General features: G+C 35.5%; 2 protein-coding genes and 1 long non-coding RNA gene across 3 annotated transcripts; 2 read left to right on the plus strand and 1 right to left on the minus strand.

Annotated features, from left to right (window-relative positions):
* Window positions 1-898: 898 nt before the first annotated feature.
* LOC100251328 (uncharacterized) lies at window positions 899-4,067 on the plus strand. The gene is made up of 3 exons (XM_002283651.4): window positions 899-1,538; window positions 2,788-3,004; window positions 3,113-4,067. The coding sequence occupies exons 1-3, from the start codon at window positions 1,323-1,325 to the stop codon at window positions 3,601-3,603; spliced, it is 924 nt and encodes a 307-aa protein (XP_002283687.1). The 5' UTR covers window positions 899-1,322; the 3' UTR covers window positions 3,604-4,067.
* A 1,513-nt stretch (window positions 4,068-5,580) lies between these two features.
* LOC132254952 (uncharacterized) lies at window positions 5,581-9,624 on the plus strand. Its single transcript, XR_009467425.1, has 2 exons — window positions 5,581-5,784; window positions 9,089-9,624. It is a non-coding gene; the product is annotated as an uncharacterized LOC132254952 (long non-coding RNA).
* LOC100854071 (uncharacterized) lies at window positions 6,490-8,528 on the minus strand. Its single transcript, XM_003633428.4, has 2 exons — window positions 8,412-8,528; window positions 6,490-7,655 (listed from the first exon to the last, which is right to left on the minus strand). The coding sequence occupies exon 2, from the start codon at window positions 7,653-7,655 to the stop codon at window positions 6,672-6,674; it is 984 nt and encodes a 327-aa protein (XP_003633476.1). The 5' UTR covers window positions 8,412-8,528; the 3' UTR covers window positions 6,490-6,671.
* Window positions 9,625-20,889: the final 11,265 nt, after the last annotated feature.

The raw sequence follows: 20,889 nt of genomic DNA on the forward strand, positions 1-20,889 counted from the left end.
ATTATTTATAACTGACTATTGAATAAATAAAATAAATTTATTTTATATATGATAAAAAGTTAACATGTGCGAAATCCGAAGCCTTTTACTTTACTTCACGAATTCAAAATCAAGTTGTGTTTTATCTCTATATTATTAAATTATTTATAAATTAATAATATAAATATTAGGAGTAATAATGGTATATGCTTCTAAATCACAAGGAGGGAAACGAGAGTCAGCCGTCAATGGGTGGGCAGCCACCCGAGTTGCTGACGTCATGTGGCGTCCATGACCGTTAAATTTTCACTCTGTTTTTGGCTCCGAAGGTTGCCCCCCTCCTTCCATTACTTTAAATAAAAAGCAAAGCTACTTGGCTCGCAAGCCACACCTTTTATAACCCTCGTTAAATTCCCATTATACCCCTGTATATTTAATACATGAAAATAAACATATTATTAATCAATAATATCATGTAAAATAAAAATTGATTTTTATTGAAATAATTTTTATATTAATACAATTAGCGAATTAAATAAATATAAAAATATTTGGGAATAATTATATAAATCAATGTAATTTTGGAAATATTTGATTCAAAGCATTGCATTTTAGGCACGAATTTCAATCATCAGAAATAATTGTACCAGTAGATATGTTTATGTTATTTTTGTAATTATGTAGAGATAATTATTATGAAAATAATATCAAATATAATTTTCTATCATTAATGCAACATAAAAATAATTCTCAAACAAAATATTTCAAAAATTGGTAAGGAACCTTCAACCTAATTTCTTCCAAAAAAAAATAAAATTATTAACGCCGCTGTAATATTTTAATAATAATAATAATCGAATAGGTAAGTTTTGTACTCGGAACACAAATTGGTAGGACGAATTTGCGATCATATCAGGTCCACGTTCAAACATCCTTATCCATCACTGATTTTCTAGAACAAGCGGACTGACTTAGTAATTTAAATGAATCGGGAGGGTATTGTCGCCATTCGGAGCATCTTCTTCTTTATATGAACTCCCTGTCCCGTAGCTTATGGCTTCCATCCTTTGGGTTTGCAGAGGGCATTTTCTTCCTTCTCTTACCCCTTTGGATCACCAAAATTACCATTCAACCCACCGATGGCAACGTAATTCAATTTCGATCAAAAATTGAAAATTGCTTGTGAATTCGATCGTCTCACGAAGGGGAATGCTTTGTCTTTGAGGCTCTAGGGTTCCTGGGTTTCTGGGATTGAATTTTTGTTTTTGTTGAAATTGGGGGAGGACGGGTGAGGAAACCTGGGGAATTGGGAGCTTGAAAGCGACGTCCTTGAGGGTGGGGATATGGATTGTAGGGTGTGCGTGGCGGCCGGCGATTTTCTGGTCCGTCTCAGCGGAGGGGTCGGCCAGATCGGCGGGTTCAGCCATGAGAGCGAGCATGACTTGGCAATGATGGTCAGCGATTTTTTGGAGAACGGTAGTGTTGGGGCCGAGTCATGCTGCAGCAGCGATAGCGATTCGGGTTTCTCTGATCTCGCTTTCCTCCCTGAGAAAATTTCGGTATGTTTCTCTCTTTCTAGAATTTTTTTTGTCCTTCCTTTGATCACCGGGAAAACAGAGGAAAGGGAGAGGAAATGAAAAGAGGAAATTTTTTGTGTTGTTGGATGCCATATAATAGGAAAGATAAGATTAAAAAATCTAATATCTTCCCAAACACGGTTTCTGAGAAGGAAAAAGAAAGAGAAATGAAAATTCGAGGCTTACCATACTATGTTGTTTCTGTTTGAAGAAATGAAAAACATCCCCAGATAAGCCCAACAATCAAATTGGCCTCAGTTGCTGATAGATTTTTGTTTCTTAATCTCCAATTCATGAAAAATATGGAAGATTTAGATATGATGATTATACTAATTATTGTTTCTTCCTTTTTGGGTTTCCATTGGGTTACTGGGGAAGGCGAGGAGAAGAAAAAAAGCCAAGTGTATAAATCCAGTGACCGTATATGATCTTGGTTTCTAACAAAAAGAAAGACTTACATTAATTCGGCCAGCTAGCTGAATCGGCTTCTTTAATCGGGCCTTCCTTTCTTTCTTCTTATTACTTTTTTTTTTTTTTTTGCTCTTTTATATACTCTACCTTTGCCCATTTTGTCAAGTTTCAGTCCCAACTATGTTATTCCCTTTGCTGCTAGTTTCTTGTGTGAAAATGTGGCACAGAACCTGTTCAACAATTTAAGGGGTTCATGTCATAGGGGTACCAATGTTCTAGGTGATCTGATTCCAACCAACCTATTACCAAGTTCCGGTGGTAGAACCAAAAGCCTAGAAGGCTAGAACTCATTTTGTAACTTGAGAATCCAGTAATAGCCCCAAGAAAACCATGGGTCAAATCCGGTATCCTCTATAGTATCATTTTGACGGGTTGGTTGGTATCCAAAATAGTATCATTTTGACGGGTTGGTTGAAGCTGACCTGAGATCATGTAAAACATGCCACTGAAGTTGGATGGACTTGTATTGCATTACACGAGCGGGTCATATGGGGATTGTGATGGCTTTTATATGCAGTCATCATCGGCGAGATTGCTTACCAGGGCCCCCCATAAAAAAATAATTGCTTGCCCTGTAAATCTTTGGTTGTCTTTCTCTAAAGCCTAAGGCTCCCAAAATCAAATGTCCTGGGTCTGTTATTCACTATTAATGTTTATGTAGATCCAATTCTAATTTATTTTTATTTTTTATTTGGAATAATTTTTTGGTTGTTGGTCAGTAGCAAATGCTTACATGTTCTGGTTACCTGTTATTCCACAGTTTTATAAGCATTCAATGGATCGGTATGAGAGTGACTTGCTGTCAATGGTTCACTCTTTTATGTTATCCATCAATGAGACGGACCTTCACTTTGTCAATTCAGGCCCATGTAACACCAGCTGCATCAGGTTTTGTCTGGTGAAGCGGCTGAGACTTTCAGGTTACGATGCTGCTGTGTGTTCATCCCGGTGGCAAGGTTGTGGCAAGGTCCCTGGAGGTAATGTCATTGAATTCTAAACTATAATTTCAATACCTTATCTTACCAAAAAGGAAAGTGGGCTCCTTGGCAATTTCTGATTTCCTTTTTGTATCACTTATCATACAGGGGATCATGAATATATTGATGTGGTGAATTACAAGGACAATGGGAGTACTGAGCGATTGATAATTGATATTGACTTTCGTAGCCATTTTGAAATAGCTAGAGCTGTTGAATCGTATGATAGAATATTGAGTTCTCTTCCGGTCATCTATGTGGGCTCCTTGACCAAGTTAAAGCAGTTTCTTCAAGTTATGGTTGAAGCTGCTAGATCTTCTCTCAAGCAGAACTCAATGCCTCTTCCCCCATGGAGATCCCTCGACTATTTAGAAGCAAAATGGCAATCTTCCTATCAGAGACAGTTCAATCCAGACGGTGAGAGTATTAAAAACGGCATTTCTTCTGACCATAAGCAGTGCAGTGAACATCTGAAGAGGCTGCAACATGCCCTCCAATTAGAAGTTGAAGCAGAGCGATTACTGAAACCAATAAACAGTGATAATAACTGGAGGCTGAAGCCTGGCAGGCGAAGGCACTCTTCATTAAGGATTCTTTGAGATTACAGGGTCTGGCCTGGGATTTGGGAGTTCATTTTTTGGTGAGAGATCAATTGTATTGCGGCCTTCTGTTACAGAATTTTTTTCCCTGATAATAAATAATCGTGAACCAGAAAAAAGGGCTGGTTTCTGTAGCTTATATATATAGCAATGACAATATACTACGGGCTTCTTTCCATTTTTTGTTCACCGGCACCCAGCGAGGAGATGAGGGTCTTGGAGCTGCTTCTGGTCCTCTCCACCATGGCAGTGGAACCTGTTGGTACTTGCTTGACTCTATGATGCATCGAATAGGTTGTTTTTGTGGTTTTGATGGTATAAGATTGAATGTATTGCGTGCCCCTCATTTGTGGGGATAAGGAATTTTTGTTCGTTGTTTTTACTTTCAATATTCTTTACCCCGTTAAATCTTGGATGATATTAAAAATTTGCTCTTCAATAATGTAGTTCTTTTTTCTGATGCATTTGGGTCCTCTCTTTTTCATTGTATTTCATTCTCATCTATGAAGATATCCAAGTTAAGGGAATCTTGGGTTGACACTTCCCACATTTTTGTGCATATTTAAGAATGTAAATTTGGTATCTAACCTAAAAGCTTGACTAAAAAATTTTGGGTCAAGGACTCAAACCCCAGCTTGGCTCAACTAGCATCTAAACTTTGGCACAATTCTTTTAGGACCTGATGTAACTTATTTATTTTAAGCTCCAGTCCAATCTATGGGTCGATCAAAGCTTAACCCAAGCATTTGGAGTTTGAAAAAATGGTAACTTCTTTTAACTGGTATTGGGTAGGGATGACAATGGAATGAGTTTAGAATAATCGTACTCATCTCAACCTCATTATAATGTAAATCTACTCTCCTTTGTGTCCCAGTGAAAAAATATAAACAAAGATGATTTAAGAATTTTCTATACCTACCTCATTCCGTTTATTTTATAAATAATAAATAATATAATTTTTCGTAACATATTTTTTAAGGAGTAACTTTATGTGTTAAAAAAATGAAAAAGTAAAAAAATTTAATTAAATTATTTTAAAATTTAATTATATATATAACCAATGCAAGATAAGATAGGACAAGACAATACCCCAATACGTTCCCGACCCACTTGTTTTCATCTAAGACCCGTCCCTTTAAGGGTAGGATGAGATGAGTGCTCGAAAAATCCCACCCTTTTTGTCATTCCACTTCGGATTTGGATGTAGACCTTCCTTGGATAAGCCTATAAACGTATTCAAGTTGGATTTGAAAATTTAACACCTAGCCTCAAGCCTCCCTAAGTCCTAGAATTTGATGAGTTAATCATACCAGTAGAGTGCTACATACTATATCAGTAGAGCGTTACATGTTATGCTTGTAGTTAAAAAAATTATTATACATGTCTACATTTTTCAATCATAAAGAACACAAAAAAATATTGTCAATTTAATAATATTTTAAATGGTAAAGCTATAAATAAAGGTAAGATAAAATATATATGTATTTTTAAAAATATTAATTTAATTATTTTCTAGTTATAAATGTGTATATGTGTTGATAAAAAAAGAAAAAAATATATGTGCTTGTATAAATAGAAAAGATTTGACACATACGTCTAGGTCATATTAATATAAATAAGACCTAACTCAATACTACACTCTTTGATTTCAGAAGATTTTCCCATTTATGAATTTTGTATAGAAGGTAAAATAACCAAGAGATCATTTACGGATAAAATATAGAGTCAAAGAATGTTTGGAGTTGGTGCATACAGACGTGTTTATACACGAGAAGAATATGAATATTTCATCACATTTAATTATTAGTGATTACTTTAGGTTTTAATGTTTACCTCACACATAAAGAATCCTAAAAATTCAGTTATTTATAAAAATTGTGAAACCTGATTAAATTCAGCATGAATCAAAAATCTCAAAAGCAAGAGTTTAGTAAAATTTCATAAGAGATTTATCACATTTATTAAAAATGAGTCCACTTACAGCCCAATAGCTCAAACATTGGGCCGGGCCAGGTCAGGTTTAGCCCATCATAACCTGACTGAGTTCAGGTAGCCTCAGTCTCCGTTTCGACTGTACACAAATGCATGTCGTCCCTTCTCCAAACCTGCGTTTAGTCGTACCCCGATCAGTCAATGATCCCTTCTCCAAGCGCTGCGTTTGGGTCGATCTCCGAGTTCAAGGTACCGATCCGATTTCTATTCCCAATTTAATCAATTGACTTCTAGGTTGGATACAATCCTGAGAAAATGAATGAAAATTTTGAATAGTAAATTTTTCATCATCTAGGGCTCGAGAATACAGAACATTGCTCTTTACCTAAAACTCATACGACGATATGAGTTTTTATTTTTATTTTTATTTTTTGGTTTGTTTTGGATTTTTGGCTTCAAAAAAAGTGAGAGAGATGACACAGTAATCAAAATGTGGTTTTCTTGTATTGTACTTCATTTTCTTGGTAATCAAACAAAGGGTCAGATCTCACTCTAAGTGCTTTATAAGTTGAGAATGCTATTTCTGGAAGTTTTGAATTCTAGATTCTCTTTTTGAACGGCCGTGGAGTTGCTAGTTTGGATTACAGCTGAGGCGGAAAATTTTGTTCCATTTATGGTTTTTGCAATTTGGGAATGTTTTCTTATATAAAAGTAGATTTAGTTTACATATAGAGAAAATATGATTTAGTCTAGATACAGAGAAAATAGGAGAAAAGCAATTAAAATTTTGAATTGTAAAATTTTCACTAACAATGATAGGCTGTTTCCATAGAAATGAAAATGTTGCTTTCTTTTTATTGTTCTGTCTTCTTGGAAATCAAAAGGAGGGTTAGGGTTTCTCTTTGAATGCTTTTAAGCTATCTATGGTATAATTGAAAATTAAGAAAATGGAAATAGAAAATCAAGGAATTCTATTTTTTTTTTTTTGTGACTTTGTGTCCCTTACAAAAAGAGTACATCCATCGTAAAACCAGATGTAACCTTCACATCTAATACATACAAAGAAATAGAATGAAACAATATGAACAAAGGAAAAACAAAAATACAATGAAACAATAAGAACAAAGGAAAAACAATCATTTTAACAATTTCAACAGCAATCCCAAAGGCAGAGGAGGTAGACCAAAGATGAGAGGAATGAAAATATTGAGAATTTCTACTGCCACCTCCGCGATGTAGCCGATGGCCTTCACACGAGGGCGATTTTTTGTATCTTGGCTTGGCTGCATCTCTCGGCTTCTTGTCCCAGTCCCACGACCTTGTTTCTGATTACCAGACTCAAGGCGTGGTTTTTTATCTGGGTTTTGAGTTCTTGCTGGCAAGGCTTCGCTCTTCTTCCCCGTCTCATGACCTCGCTTCTGATTACCGTGGTTAGGATGCTGTACCGTATCTATTTTTTGAGGAGTCCTCTTCAAGGCTTGGCTACTCATCCTAGACTCGTGTCTTCGTTTCTTATTACATTGGTCATCATCTTTCTTCCCCATCTTGAGAGCCATATGCTTCATACATGACCAATGATAACAGTATTTTCCACAGCGGGAAGTGTAGTACCAACCGCTGAATCCATCTGAATTTTCCTTATTTCCACATATTAGGCACTTTGAGGGGCTCTCCGCCTTAAGATCAACTACAATTTCCCCGTCTCTGGTATCAGCATACTTCTTGATTGGAAGCTTGGCACAACATGGGTGTAAGTAATGTGGTTTCTTACACATTTTGCACTTGTAGAACCACCCCTTCACATCATCCCCACATGCGTCACAAACTCCCTTACCTTCTAGGGCTTCTTTATGAAATATGAAGTCGCAGCTGGATTTAGTACTGCTGAGATTGAACATGATGGAGGATTTCTCACAGGAGAATGAATCATAGCATTCTTTATGAATATGGCAGTTGCAATGGTTATCCTCATGCTTGTAACATGGTCTCACGTCTCTCTCTTTACATCCCTTGCAAGAATACAGGGTTTTAGCAGGATTCTTCATAAGCCGGAGTGGGTGGCCACCCATTTCAATCTCCTCTGGATAGGAAGGCATGAATGGATTATAGCTCTCCTGCATCTGCATCCGTATGTATTTTTAGCATAACATGCTTGTGTTTGCTAGATAGAATCACTTTTAAAACAATGATCAATAATTCTATGCTTTGCCATTCATAGGCATAGATATAGATCACCAAACTGAAACCCAAAAACCAGAAACATTTTATGTTTTCGATCTTAGCATTACTATTTTTGTTGTTTTCAGTGAGGCTTTTGAGCTTTGGAGTTTGTTTCTACTTCAATGATTCCTCTTGATTATTTGTGGATGATTGTTGTCCTACACCTGCATACATGTGTCCTGAGTCTAGCATATGTGTGTTTGCTGAATGGTTTCCTAATTAATAACAATTACCAACAAAATAGGTTTCATGGTATGTATATATAGTTTTGGATCTTAATGCAATTAGCAAATACTAGTTATCTAAAACTTTTTGGGTCATACCTTTATCGGTGTTTTATATTTGCTTCTGCCTATATCACATATGAGCTAGAAATTTTGCCTATTCATTTTTAGATCAGCAGGCGGGTGACAATTAGTAGGAGATGGAGAGAAAGGACAAAAAATTGATGAAGATCACCAAGACAGGAAAAACAGAAAGAGTGCACAATTTGATAATGAAATAGATCAAAAACATATGAAAATTGAAAGTTTAAATACAGGAGATAAAAATGGAAAAGAGTAAACCCCAAAGTTAAAGCCATAAACTAAGGAGAGATGTTATACTATCCAATAAAATAAAGATCAAATTTTTTTTTTTTTTTTGATGAATCTCACCTGGTTGTTGGAAATTCTGGCACCACCTAGTTGAAGAAGAAGAAGAAGAAATCTGACAGAAGAGAAACAGAAGTAGTGGAATATGCTTGAGATGGAACATTACTGCGAGGAAGAATTCCTTTATATAGGGGAGGTTTTTCTTGCTTTCCAAGCTTGAATCGTTGCGGGCCCAAGCAAGGTGCCCAAACCGTGTTGGGGAAATTGTTAAGAAAATGACCCAAACCGTGTGTTTCCATACCCTTCTGAATATACCTAATGGTTTCAATCTATCCAGGACTAGTTGTTACAATAAAAATACTGGTCCTGTGTTTTTCCCCCCTAAACGAACCTGGCCTCTTAGACTGAAACTTGACTACCAAGGAAGAGATTGCATATTTTATATAATTTGGAGATTGAATGGTCAACTCTTGGTCAATCTAAACTTAATTATGAAGAGAAGAATATTAGGAGAGTGAAATCTTAAGATAGACAAGTTTGGAAAAATATTCCTATTACATTTAAGAATTTATAAATTCTTCTCTTATTTGACTATGCACTGAAAAATTGAAGGAAAGAAAATTAAATTGTTGAGAAATATACTTTTCCTACACTTTCTTCTTATTTATCAAACTTGATAAATACTGTAAAACTTTCTAGAATGTCTCAACTTTAATTTCTTATAAGCTTATCGTTAACAGTGGAATTCAGATCTGAGCTGGACTTCTACCTATGATTCTTCTGAGAAGTATCTTTTCCCTCAACTTTGGCGGTCACATCTTAAGATCAAAGTTTGTTAAAAAGCTCCAAACCTTTATAAAAGGCGTGTTCCAATGTCAGTCTTATATATTTATTTATTCTTGCTTTTCACGTATGAGATTCCAAGTTCCAACTACAAGTCGGAGTTGTTGGGGTAACCGGATGGGTTATTGAATCGGTCAAAATAATTTAGTGACTCATGGGTTAATGGTTAGTCGGTGATTGAACTAATATTTGATGTCGGTATAATATATTAAGTATATAATGTTTATATTATTAAAATAAAAATTATTTAGAAAAACTTAAAATTATGTATAAATAATTTAATATTAAGTATGATTATTACAAACAATTAGGATAATAAAATAACAACTTCACATGGCAACCCAACTTCTCGTTTTGGAACAGGGTGCCCAGCCACCACGGCTTGAGGCCATTTTTTAGGGGTAGTAAAAAAAAGAAAAAAAAAAAAAAAAAAGCTAAGTGGGGTAGGGAGGCAAGCAAAATTTGAAAAATTATGTTTTTAATAATGTTTTTGGAATTAGATTAATCATTGAACCGAAAAAATTAGCGATTTAATTTACTACTTAGACGGGACGGTCGAAATATTATAAATATATAATTTATATATTATTAATATTAAAAATAAAAATAATGTAATTTATATATTACTTAAAAATTAAAATTTTATTTAAAAAATCAGAAAGCTAGTTTCAAATTAGAAATTTAAATTTAAATTAAAATTTTAATTTAAAATTAGAATTTTAATTTAAAATTAAAAATCTTAAAATTTATTTTTAAATCGAAAACCTATTTTAAAAATAAAAATTAATTTAAATTATATTTAAATTAAAATTGATAAGTTTTAAAAATAACAAATTAAAATAAAATAAATAATAATGAAACAAGGTAAATAAAAAAAAAAATTTGGAAAGGAAGGAGGAAGAGGCACCATTGGAAGAGAAAATGGAAGGGGGGTGCCACGATGGCGGTGGCGTAGGGCAGCAGAAAGGGGGGCGACGCAGATACTGTTGGTGCTTTGCTTGGGGGAGGTGGGGGTTTCGTCGGCGGTAGGCACAGGCGTGGGTGGCAGCTGGAGCTGGGGCGGCCGGGAGTGGAATTGGGGTGGACGTGGTTTTGATGTTATAAAAAAAATAAAATTGGTTAAACAGTACAATTTGGAGAGAACTGACTAGTTTGTTCGATTTACTGGTCTGGCCTTCGGTTCACCCAATTTGATTTTGATTCAATCATCTTCAGGTTCAATTTATCAGATCAGAACTATGATCGCTGATGGTGGGATCAGTCCAGTTTTTAAAACCATAAATTTTAAATTTTAGATACAAATTTGGAATTCTAGTTTTTTAATTTACATAATATGCGATACCAACATACCCACTTCTTCAACCTCATCCCACTTATCCCTCTAGAATTCTAATCCCTTTCTTTTTTTTTTTCTTCATTCATTTCCTTTCCCTTTCCTTTTCCTTTTATCTTCTTCCTCAAGTTTTTTTTTTAAAACATTGAAAAGCACATAAAAAATAAAAAAACCAAAAAATAAAATAAATATATAAAAATAAAAAACAATTGGGATGGCATTGGTCAATCACCGACCATGACATCGGCACGTAATGACGCGACAGTTGGCGATCTTTGATGCATGGCTGGGTTGACTGACCCTTCGTTTTGCCGCCCCCCGTCCCACCTTGATATACGTAGGTGCTTGAGGCGGAAGAAAAGGATGATTTAATAATTTTGTATGTGAATTATATTTAAAAAAAAAAGGAAAAACGCGTGGGTACAAAGATAAATGAGATTATAAAAGGTTTCTAAAACGATTATTATTATTTAATATAAACATCATAATTATATTTTAAAAATAAAATCAATATTACACTGAAAAATATTTAATAATGAACCATAATATTTTAAAAATTCACATCAATTTTTATTTACTTTAAAATAAATATTAAATTATAAATAAATAGATAGATCATTATTGTTTCAATAAATAATGTACTGATAAATTTCATAAATAATAAAAAATATAATTTATTTATGATTTTTTTTAAAAGAAAATAGAATTTTTCTAAAAATTATAAAAAATAAATATTAATATTTTGACAAATGAGAAATATTTAATCATATTATATTTAAAATAATTATAAAAACAAACACAATTCATTTATAAAATATGAAAAATAAATAACTTTTTGTACTACATATATAAAGGATTTTTGGAAGAAAGAAATTGAAGAATTATTTCATTCTAATTCTCATTGATGTGGTTGACATATATACAGATTGCATGAGCACGAAAATAGGAAACTGATTACAAAGAAATAGGAAACAAAACAAATTGAGTAACTATACAAATAAATGGTATAACTACAGATATTCAAACGTGGAAATCCCTTGATTTTCTCCCTTGACTTTCTCAACTTGATTGTATATTCTTATCATGTCCCCGCAAGATGGACGGTCGTGGAGCAAGTCCAATCTTGGCCTTGAGTGAGTCAAATTGAGGACGAGCAAGAGGTTTGGTAAGAGCATCGGCGAGTTGATCAGAAGTAGAGATGTGGGACACTCGTAACAAACCATTTTGAACTTGTTCTCGGATAAAGTGATAGTCGAGGGCAACATGTTTCATACGCGAGTGAAAGACCGGATTGGAACAAAGATTTGTTGCACCAACATTATCACAATAAATAACTGGTTGTTGGGGAAGAGTGACACCGAGTTCGGTGAGGAGAGAGCAAATCCAACGAATTTCCGCAGCAGTAGAGGCCACCGATCGGTATTCAGCCTCAGTGGAAGAGCGAGCCACAGTTCGCTGTTTCTTAGAGCTCCAAGAAATAGGATTGTGACCCAAATAGATTATGTATGCACTGGTGGAGGTGAAATCATCTTTGTTACCTGCCCAATCAGAGTCAGAAAAGGCATGAAGTGCTAGTGGGGAGGTTCGACGAAGTGTGATGTCATGGTCTAAGGTGCCACAGAGATACCGCAACAGACGCTTGACTGCATTCCAGTGGTCACTTGTCAGTTGATGCATAAACTGAGAGAGTTTGTTCACCGTATAGGCAATGTCCGGCCGAGTGAGGGAGAGATATTGGAGGCTATCAACCACTGTTCGATACTCGGTCGGGTCAGATAGTGGGGTTCCTGATTGTAAAGTGAGAATTGGACTAGTTGCTAGTGGTGTAGGAGCAGGCTTGGCTTCAGTCATGTGAGTTCTGTTAAGTAGATCGGCAATGTATTTGCGTTGACTGAGAAAAAGACCATTGGTGTGGGAGGTAACTTCCATTCCAAGGAAGTATGTCAGGGGGCCAAGGTCCTTAAGAGAGAAACGCTGAGAAAGTTGTTGAATGAAAGTCTGCGTTGCTTCAACATTATTCCCAGTGATAATGATATCGTCGACATAGACTAAAAGATAAAGAATGGTGCCATGGTTATTGAAGATGAACAAGGAGGTATCGGCAATGGAATTGATGAAGCCAAATTGGAGAAGAAATTGGCGCAACTCATGATACCGGGCACGTGGGGCTTGTTTGAGGCCATAGATAGCCTTGCGTAGCTTGCAGACATGATGAGGGTGATCGCGATCAATGAAACCCGGTGGTTGAGACATAAACACATCCTCAGTGAGAGTGCCCTGAAGAAAGACATTGTTGACATCAAGTTGTCTTAATGACCAACCTTGGTTGACCGCAAGGCTGAGAACAAGGCGGACAGTGGTAGGTTTGATGACGGGACTGAAGGTTTCAGAGTGGTCAACGCCAGGGCGTTGGTGGAAGCCTTTAGCAACCAATCGAGCTTTGTACCTGTCTATGGAGCCATTAGGTAAATATTTAGTGCGAAAGATCCACTTACAACCAACCAAATTTTGAGTGGGATGAGATGGCACTAGGTCCCATGTCCCATTACGTAGTAAAGCATCAAACTCTGCAGACATAGCTTGTCGCCACTTAGGGTCCTTGAGGGCTTGGGTAACAGTGGTGGGTGCAAGGGTAGGTTGTTGGAGTTGGGCTGTGAGGTTAAGCTTTTGAATTGGTTTATGGATGTTGTGTTTGGAGCGAGTGACTATGACATGAGGTGAGGGTGAGAGGTCGGGTGGTTGATTAGGGTCATTTTGAGTAGACGGGAGGGGTGGGTTATTGGCACAGTCGCACTTGGTTTCTGGTACGGGCGCACTGGAATGGCTATCGGGCTCTGGTGTAGGTGTGGCACAGGTGGTATTATTTTGGCTTGGGTCTTGGGATTGGCTTGGTGCGGTAGGAGTGAGCAGACTTGATAGGGGAGCAGAGCCGACATTCACGGATGGTGTGGCCACGACTAGTAAAGTCATAGAGCACCATTCAGAGATGGTGGATGAAGTGGCGCGAGGAAGAGAAGTATGAGAAGTGACAAAGGGAAAGATTGACTCAACAAAGCGGACATGACGAGAAGTGTATAGACGAGTGGTGGATGTGTCAAGACATAGATAGGCACTTTGAGTGGAAGAGTACCCGACAAAGACGCAAGGGGAGGAACGAGACTTGAGTTTGTGGGATGTGTATGGGCGAAGCCAAGGATAGTAGAGACATCCAAAGCTTCGAAGTTTGGAGTAGTTAGGGAATGTGCCAAAGAGTTTGAAATATGGTGAGAGGTGGTTTAGAGTTGGTGTAGGAAGACGATTGATGAGGTAGACGGCAGTAGAAAAGGCAAAAGGCCAATATGATAGAGGCATGGATGCATGGGTAAGTAGAGAAAGACCCGTTTCGACAATGTGACGATGACGACGTTCAGAGTACCCATTGTGTTCAGGAGTGTGAGGTGGAGAAGTAAGGTGTGAGACCCCGTTGATTGTTAAGAATGAGGAGAGAGCTTGATATTCCCCCCCATTGTCAGAGTAGAAAGTTATAATTGGACGGTTAAAGAATTTTTCGACTAGGGCCTTAAAGCGCACAAAGACATCATGCGTGTCGGATTTGCGTTTGAGGGGATAAAGCCAGATATATTTTTAAAATGGTCGACAAAGATGACATAGTACTTAAAGTTATCAGTAGAGTAGACTGGTGATGTCCATATATCAGTAAATATAACTTCAAGAGGGGAAGAGGTAGAGAGAGTAGAAGTAGAAAATGGTAATTTATGACTTTTATTGCATTGACACGAATTACAATTAAAATTGAAATTGGACGGACGAGAGACATCTAAATGAAACGAAGACATAATATTTTTGAAGATTGACAAAGAAAGATGACCGAGCCTATGATGTCACTCGGACAAAGTGGTCTTGACACTAGAAAACGCAATTAGAGGACGTGACTGGGTAGTGGAGAGTGGCCATTCATACACACCATCCTTAGTTCGACCCTGCAAAAGGATTGCCCCCGTGTGAAGATCCTTCACATGAAAAGAAGAGGGTAAGAACTCAATGGAAGTATTGTTAGACTTGCAAAATTGAGAAATAGAAATAAGATTACGTTTCATGGTGGGAACACATAAAACATTAGATAGAGTAAAGGAGTGAGAGGGAGTGGTAAGAGAGGTGGAACCAGTGTGAGATATGGGGAGACCAGAGCCATCGCCGATCATAATTTCATCTGTGCCATCAAAAGGACTGTGGAGAGCAAGATTGTGTAGGTCAGTGGTGACATGATGTGAGGCTCCACTATCAAGTAGCCATGTGGTGTTGGGGGGAATGGTGGTTGCAACATTTGCTTGAGCTTGCCAGGGAGCTGGTGGTCAAGATTGTGATGAATTGCCGGGACGAGGAGGTGGTTGCACTTGCGGAAACTATTGTCGGAAAAGAGGACAGCGGGAGACTACATGACCTTGAGTACTGCACCATTGGCAACGACCAAGGAATGGACGAGCAGGAAGACGGTTGTCGCGGGTGTTGGTGGGAGAATTTCTTATGATACCTTGAGTGGGTGTGGATGTGGACCCAGGGAGCCGAGGAGTGTGATTGGTGATAGACCATGGAGTGGAGCGAACATTAGTGGCATGAGCAGATGCCGGTAGGGGTGAGGGGCTTATCTTATTGCGGAGAGACAATTCTTTGTTGATGAGTTTTTCATGGAGTTCATCAAAAGAGATGGTGGAATCACGACCGTTGACAACATCAATGATGAACTGATAATTTTCATCAAGGCCTTCAAGTACTTTTTCAATCAGATCTTCTTGGTCAAGAGGCTTACCAAGAGTAGCAAGTTCATCGGCCCGGGTTTTAATGGACTGCATGTAGTCTGCAATGGACTGAGAACCTTTGGTGATGTTTTTAAGATGGTCTTTGAGTTGCTTGATATGGCCACGAGATGGGCGAGCATAGATGTTGGCCAATATTTGCCAGGCTTCATAAGAGGTCTTTGATTGGGTGATGAGAGGAATTAGAGTAGGTGAGAGAGTGCCGACAAGGGCTCCAAATAATAGTTTGTCTTGACGTAGCCATGTTTGATATGCAGGGTTAGTAAAGACAACATTATTGGTGGTGATGGTGGTTGGAGGAGCAGGGTGGGATCCATCAATGAATTTTTGTAGATCATAGCCGATGAGAATGACTTCTATTTGGGTTTTCCAAGAAAGATAGTTGGTGGGTGTGAGTTTAATGGAGTTATGGATAGTAATCATGGTTAGTGGTTTTGTGGGTTCCTGGGCATTAGGAATGATGATTTGAGAATTCTCAGTGGCCATTGGAATGAGGAGGATGAAAGGCTTGCTGAAGATTGAAGAACGTGGCTGGGAAAAAAAATAAATTAAAGAGCAAACCTTTGCTCTGATACCATAAAGGATTTTTGGAAGAGAGAAATTGAAGAATTATTTCATTCTAATTCTCATTGATGTGGTTGACATATATACAGATTGCATGAACACGAAAATAGGAAACTGATTACAAAGAAATAGGAAACAAAACAAATTGAGTAACTATACAAATAAATGGTATAACTACATATATTCAAACGTGGAAATCCCTTGATTTTCTCCCTTGACTTTCTCAACTTGATTGTATATCCTTATCAATATATGTAGGTAACTCTTCAATTATTATTAAGCTAAATTTTCATAATAATTGATATAATTTTCAACTTCCAAATTATTTTTAAAAATTGTTAGAATTGTTAATGAATTGAGGTTCGATTGTGTAGTTAAAAATCAGAAGAAATATTATTATTCATAAAAGAGATATCAATATAAGACTAATTTTGGTCCGATAACTTTAGTATTAATTTATCCAATTTTTGAGTTCTAAATTATTTTTTAAAACTTATTATACTAGTGTACGAATCTAATGTATCAAGTATGGTTGAGAAAATTCGATAAAGTTAGTAAACTCATTGAATGAGTTATAAATTTTTGTTAATAATAGTACATACTTAATAAAGGTTGATGCATATAAATTTTAATTGATTTTTTTAAAGCTTACTTAAAATTTTTCCTTAAGACAAACGAGCTTTGAATCAAAAGAGACTATGCGTTGGATCTTTGAACAAGTCTATTGATTTTCAAAAATAATTTAGACAGTAAAATTAAGTCTATTAATACAAAAACTTTTGTGTGTTAAAATATAAGCAACACTCCAGATATTGATTATATCGATATTGATCTTTATGTTGTTTTGAAAAATCAAGCATGTTGAAATGAAACTTCTAATCACTTCCTTTTTATTTCTTTTTCTTTAAGATCACTTTTGATATATTTTTATGGGTTGTTTTGAAATAATATCAAGCACATATGATAGACAGGAGATACGTCTCTACACGGTTTAATATTGCAGCATTTGTACCTAGTGATGGTTCATTGCTTAGAACTTCATTAAAACAAGAGGTTGTGATTGCTGTACTTAATTGGGAGTGGTTTTTCCCTTGATAATTGTTCTTGTCCTGGTAAAGGCATCTAGAATTAGGAGGGGAAGTCTGAGCTTTCCCACTGTTTCTTCTGGAAAATTTCTTGGTCGTCTTGCCCTGGATTATGGTTTGTAGAGGTTCCATAGCTTCACACATTAAATGAAGAGGCAGCCAGTTTGGACTAAGGAAGGCTGCAGATGGACACTGGCCCAATCACAGATTGTTCACAACAAATTATGGAGGCCCAGCTCACATCCAAAATTGTTGCCCAAGCAAGAACGGGCAGAAAACTAGGCCTCTCGCTTTAACTAATACCTGGGGATGGGATTTCGAAATTTTAATCAATCCCCAAAAGAATAGAAAACATTCAACTGGCTTATCATATTGAAGATATGTAAGGATATGTAACCTTCAAATTCTACTCTTCAATATGAAACAATCAAGAAAGAAGATTAAGAGCATTTTCATCCAGATGTTTGTTTGGTTATATCACAGCCAGAAATAGAAATCAAGAATTACAAAGTATAGATTTTCAACCTAATATTTCAAGATCCTTTTATCATCTCTCAAGATAATATTAATATTGAAAATGATTCATCAAGATTATCTTCACCTCAATCTCAAATTCTCGATAACCCCAAAAGTAAGAAAATTATTTACTATAATAAAAGACTTGTTATGGCATTAGGTTATTTAGATTAAGTTGGCAATCTTATTCTATGCATCTTGGATTAAGACTTTACATATTTTCCTTATATTGCATATGTAGACTTAAGTTTCCTAGGGAATCAACTGGAATAATACTAGTACTATCTGATTATTTGAAGTATAATCACTTCTTTAGAAACTCAAGTCTTCCAACGGATTATTATAAGTAAAATCACTTCTTTAGAAACGTAAGTCTTCCAACTTGGAATAATATAAGTCTCTTTACCGCACGTGAGCTTAGGAAAAGCCTAAATATGTGACATTGTCTCCTTTCTTTTCATGAAAAGACCTTCAATTATGCAAATACATTTGGGACTACCTATAGGTGTTCTTAATTGGAGTATTTTTAACATAAGCATAATTTAATCAAATTCAATGCTTCAAAGTTGTAAGTTGAACCTCATTGTGAAATCCTTAAATATTGTTGATTTAGGGAGACTACCTAGGGTCTAGGTCATGGATTTGAGGGGGAGTCAAATTTCTTAAGAGTCCTTTGTCCATTATATTCTATGCTAAATATGTGACATTGTCTCCTTTCTTTTCATGAAAAGACCTTCAATTATGCAAATACATTTGGGACTACCTATAGGTGTTCTTAATTGGAGTATTTTTAACATAAGCATAATTTAATCAAATTCAATGCTTCAAAGTTGTAAGTTGAACCTCATTGTGAAATCCTTAAATATTGTTGATTTAGGGAGACTACCTAGGGTCTAGGTCATGGATTTGAGGGGGAGTCAAATTTCTTAAGAGTCCTTTGTCCATTATATTCTATGCTAAATATGTGACATTGTCTCCTTTCTTTTCATGAAAAGACCTTCAATTATGCAAATACATTTGGGACTACCTATAGGTGTTCTTAATTGGAGTATTTTTAACATAAGCATAATTTAATCAAATTCAATGCTTCAAAGTTGTAAGTTGAACCTCATTGTGAAATCCTTAAATATTGTTGATTTAGGGAGACTACCTAGGGTCTAGGTCATGGATTTGAGGGGGAGTCAAATTTCTTAAGAGTCCTTTGTCCATTATATTCTATGCTTATGGTTTGATAAATATTGTTGATTACTTGACATATTATTATTCTTCTAAATATCTTGAGTCCCTTTCAATTATGTAATTCTTTGAAATGTGTTTCTTCTGACTAGTATCCCTAAGAATATTTTAATCACTTATAATTTGGGAATAAAGTAAATAAGGGGTTTGATATGATAAGTACATAAAATCCTCTATTGTTTTTAATTGAAAGGAAATTTTCTTAAGTTTGTATTTTTGTGGAAAATTTCATATTAAGGGAATTCATTAACATCATGCCATGCATGAAAGGTAATTTTCTATGTTATGGAATATGCCTCCACTATTAAAAGGTTTTGAGTGACTATACATTTATTTTTGTTTTTTTTTTCCTTAAATTTTATTGCACACTACTTTTCACTAGTATTCCTGGTTAAATGTGTGCAGATCACAGCTTCCATACCTCAGGAATTTTCAAAATTTTTAGGTGTGTACATATCACAGGTTCCATACTTCATTCAAGACAAGTTATTGATATTGAAAATTAGTTTTTAGGTGTGTACAGATCAAGACAGGTTGTGGATGTTGAAAATTTTAAAACACGTTGTGGATGTTGAAAATTAATATTTTGGATGTTTGGTTGAGACTTGAGTAACATTGAATGATATGTAACTATTGTTTGAGAGTATTAGGAAGGTTTACGTAATCATCACTTTATCACAAAATTGTTACAGGGAATTGTTAGTACATTAAGTTAATAATTTTATTCTATTTAGGACTGCACATACTTTCATATTATTTTACAATGTTTATAATGGATCATACTTTTATATCATTTTTTTCAATATTCATAAAGACTCAACTTGGTGTAAAATTAACCCGAGATAATACAGGAAAACATTTTTCAGTTATTGTGAGTATAATAAAGTAATTATAATGTATAGTGGACTAATAGTTAAATTTGGCGAGAGAATTAAATTTTACAAATATAATCTTTCCAAATATTTTTGAGTTTAAAATGGAAATTGTGTCTAAAATTTTCTTAAGTTTCCTAATTTTTTTTTTGTAGTAAAATAAGATTTCTAAATTGTGTCTAAGTACACTAGGATTTCTTATTTATAAATATGTCTTTTGTGAGAATTTTTTCCTGCCTTGTGTGCCTAAACTTTATGTTATTATCTTTTGTGCTTAGCTCAATGTTCCCAAAAAGAAAAATCCTTTGTTCATCACTTTAAGGCTCGAGTTAGAGTCTACCAAGGAATAAGGAGGTAGTGCATCACAGACATGAAAGTAGGTTGTGTAAGTCTTAAGAAAGTAATTATAATTAGGTAAATCCATGTATTTATTCATTCATGATTAGTGAATTTTAGCTCTACCCTAACCCCATTATTTTTACATTCGTAAATCTTTGGAAGGCTTTGTAAGTAGTTTTCCATGTAAATTCTTGTGTACTTATGGTTAGTGCATCCCATTATTATTTTTTTTCCTATTTACCAATTCCTAGCATATTTTTATTTAGTGCAATAGTTAGCACTGATGATAGAACTATATATTGATCACATTGTTGTATGGTAGTAGCATAACCATATGGGCATCTCTGAGTGAGGTTCTTCTTGAGTGGGACGAGGTTGGCATCAAAGTTCTTGGTATTTGAGAAGGTAATTAATATTCCAACTTGTGGCGTAAGCTTTAGTCCCTTCTACCTTCACCCGCTTCATGATCAAAAGAAAACAAGGAAAAGCAATACTACCATATAACTATGGGAGATTGGAGATATGGTTTTATATGAAAGTGACTTTTGAAACTACATATGTTACTAAACAATTATTTTATCATTTTCAGTCTTTATCCATGCTTTTACTTTTATGATTTCTTCTACTACACAAAATTTTGTACAAAAATTTTAGAATTTTTGAAGTAAAACCCAAAGGTGACTATTTGAAGTACATGTCTAAGGTTTCATATAACCAACTAATATGGCATTTTTTTTTCCATTTTTTTTCTTGCTTGCTAGCAGGCTTAATCATTTTCTTCATCAAACTTATGTTCCCTTCATGAAATACCATGTGGCTTTGCAACTAAATGTGTAGGTGTATTGAGAAGAGATGCAGACACCTATCAGCAGGACATGATTGATGCAATTGTCGATACTTTCAAAACACATCAAAGCTCAAACTTCCCACATACCAGGA

Source organism: Vitis vinifera, chromosome 13 (assembly GCF_030704535.1).
Source record: "Vitis vinifera cultivar Pinot Noir 40024 chromosome 13, ASM3070453v1".
In the NCBI taxonomy this organism is placed as follows: Eukaryota; Viridiplantae; Streptophyta; class Magnoliopsida; order Vitales; family Vitaceae; genus Vitis; species Vitis vinifera.

Bases quoted from the DNA above. Each gene is read 5' to 3' on its own strand.
- LOC100251328 (XM_002283651.4), top strand. From the start codon at position 1,323: ATGGATTGTAGGGTGTGCGTGGCGGCCGGCGATTTTCTGGTCCGTCTC. The intron at 1,539-2,787 runs GTATGTTTCTCT...GTTATTCCACAG, and splicing joins TCCTCCCTGAGAAAATTTCG to TTTTATAAGCATTCAATGGA. The intron at 3,005-3,112 runs GTAATGTCATTG...CTTATCATACAG, and splicing joins TTGTGGCAAGGTCCCTGGAG to GGGATCATGAATATATTGAT.
- LOC100854071 (XM_003633428.4), bottom strand. From the start codon at position 7,655: ATGCAGGAGAGCTATAATCCATTCATGCCTTCCTATCCAGAGGAGATT.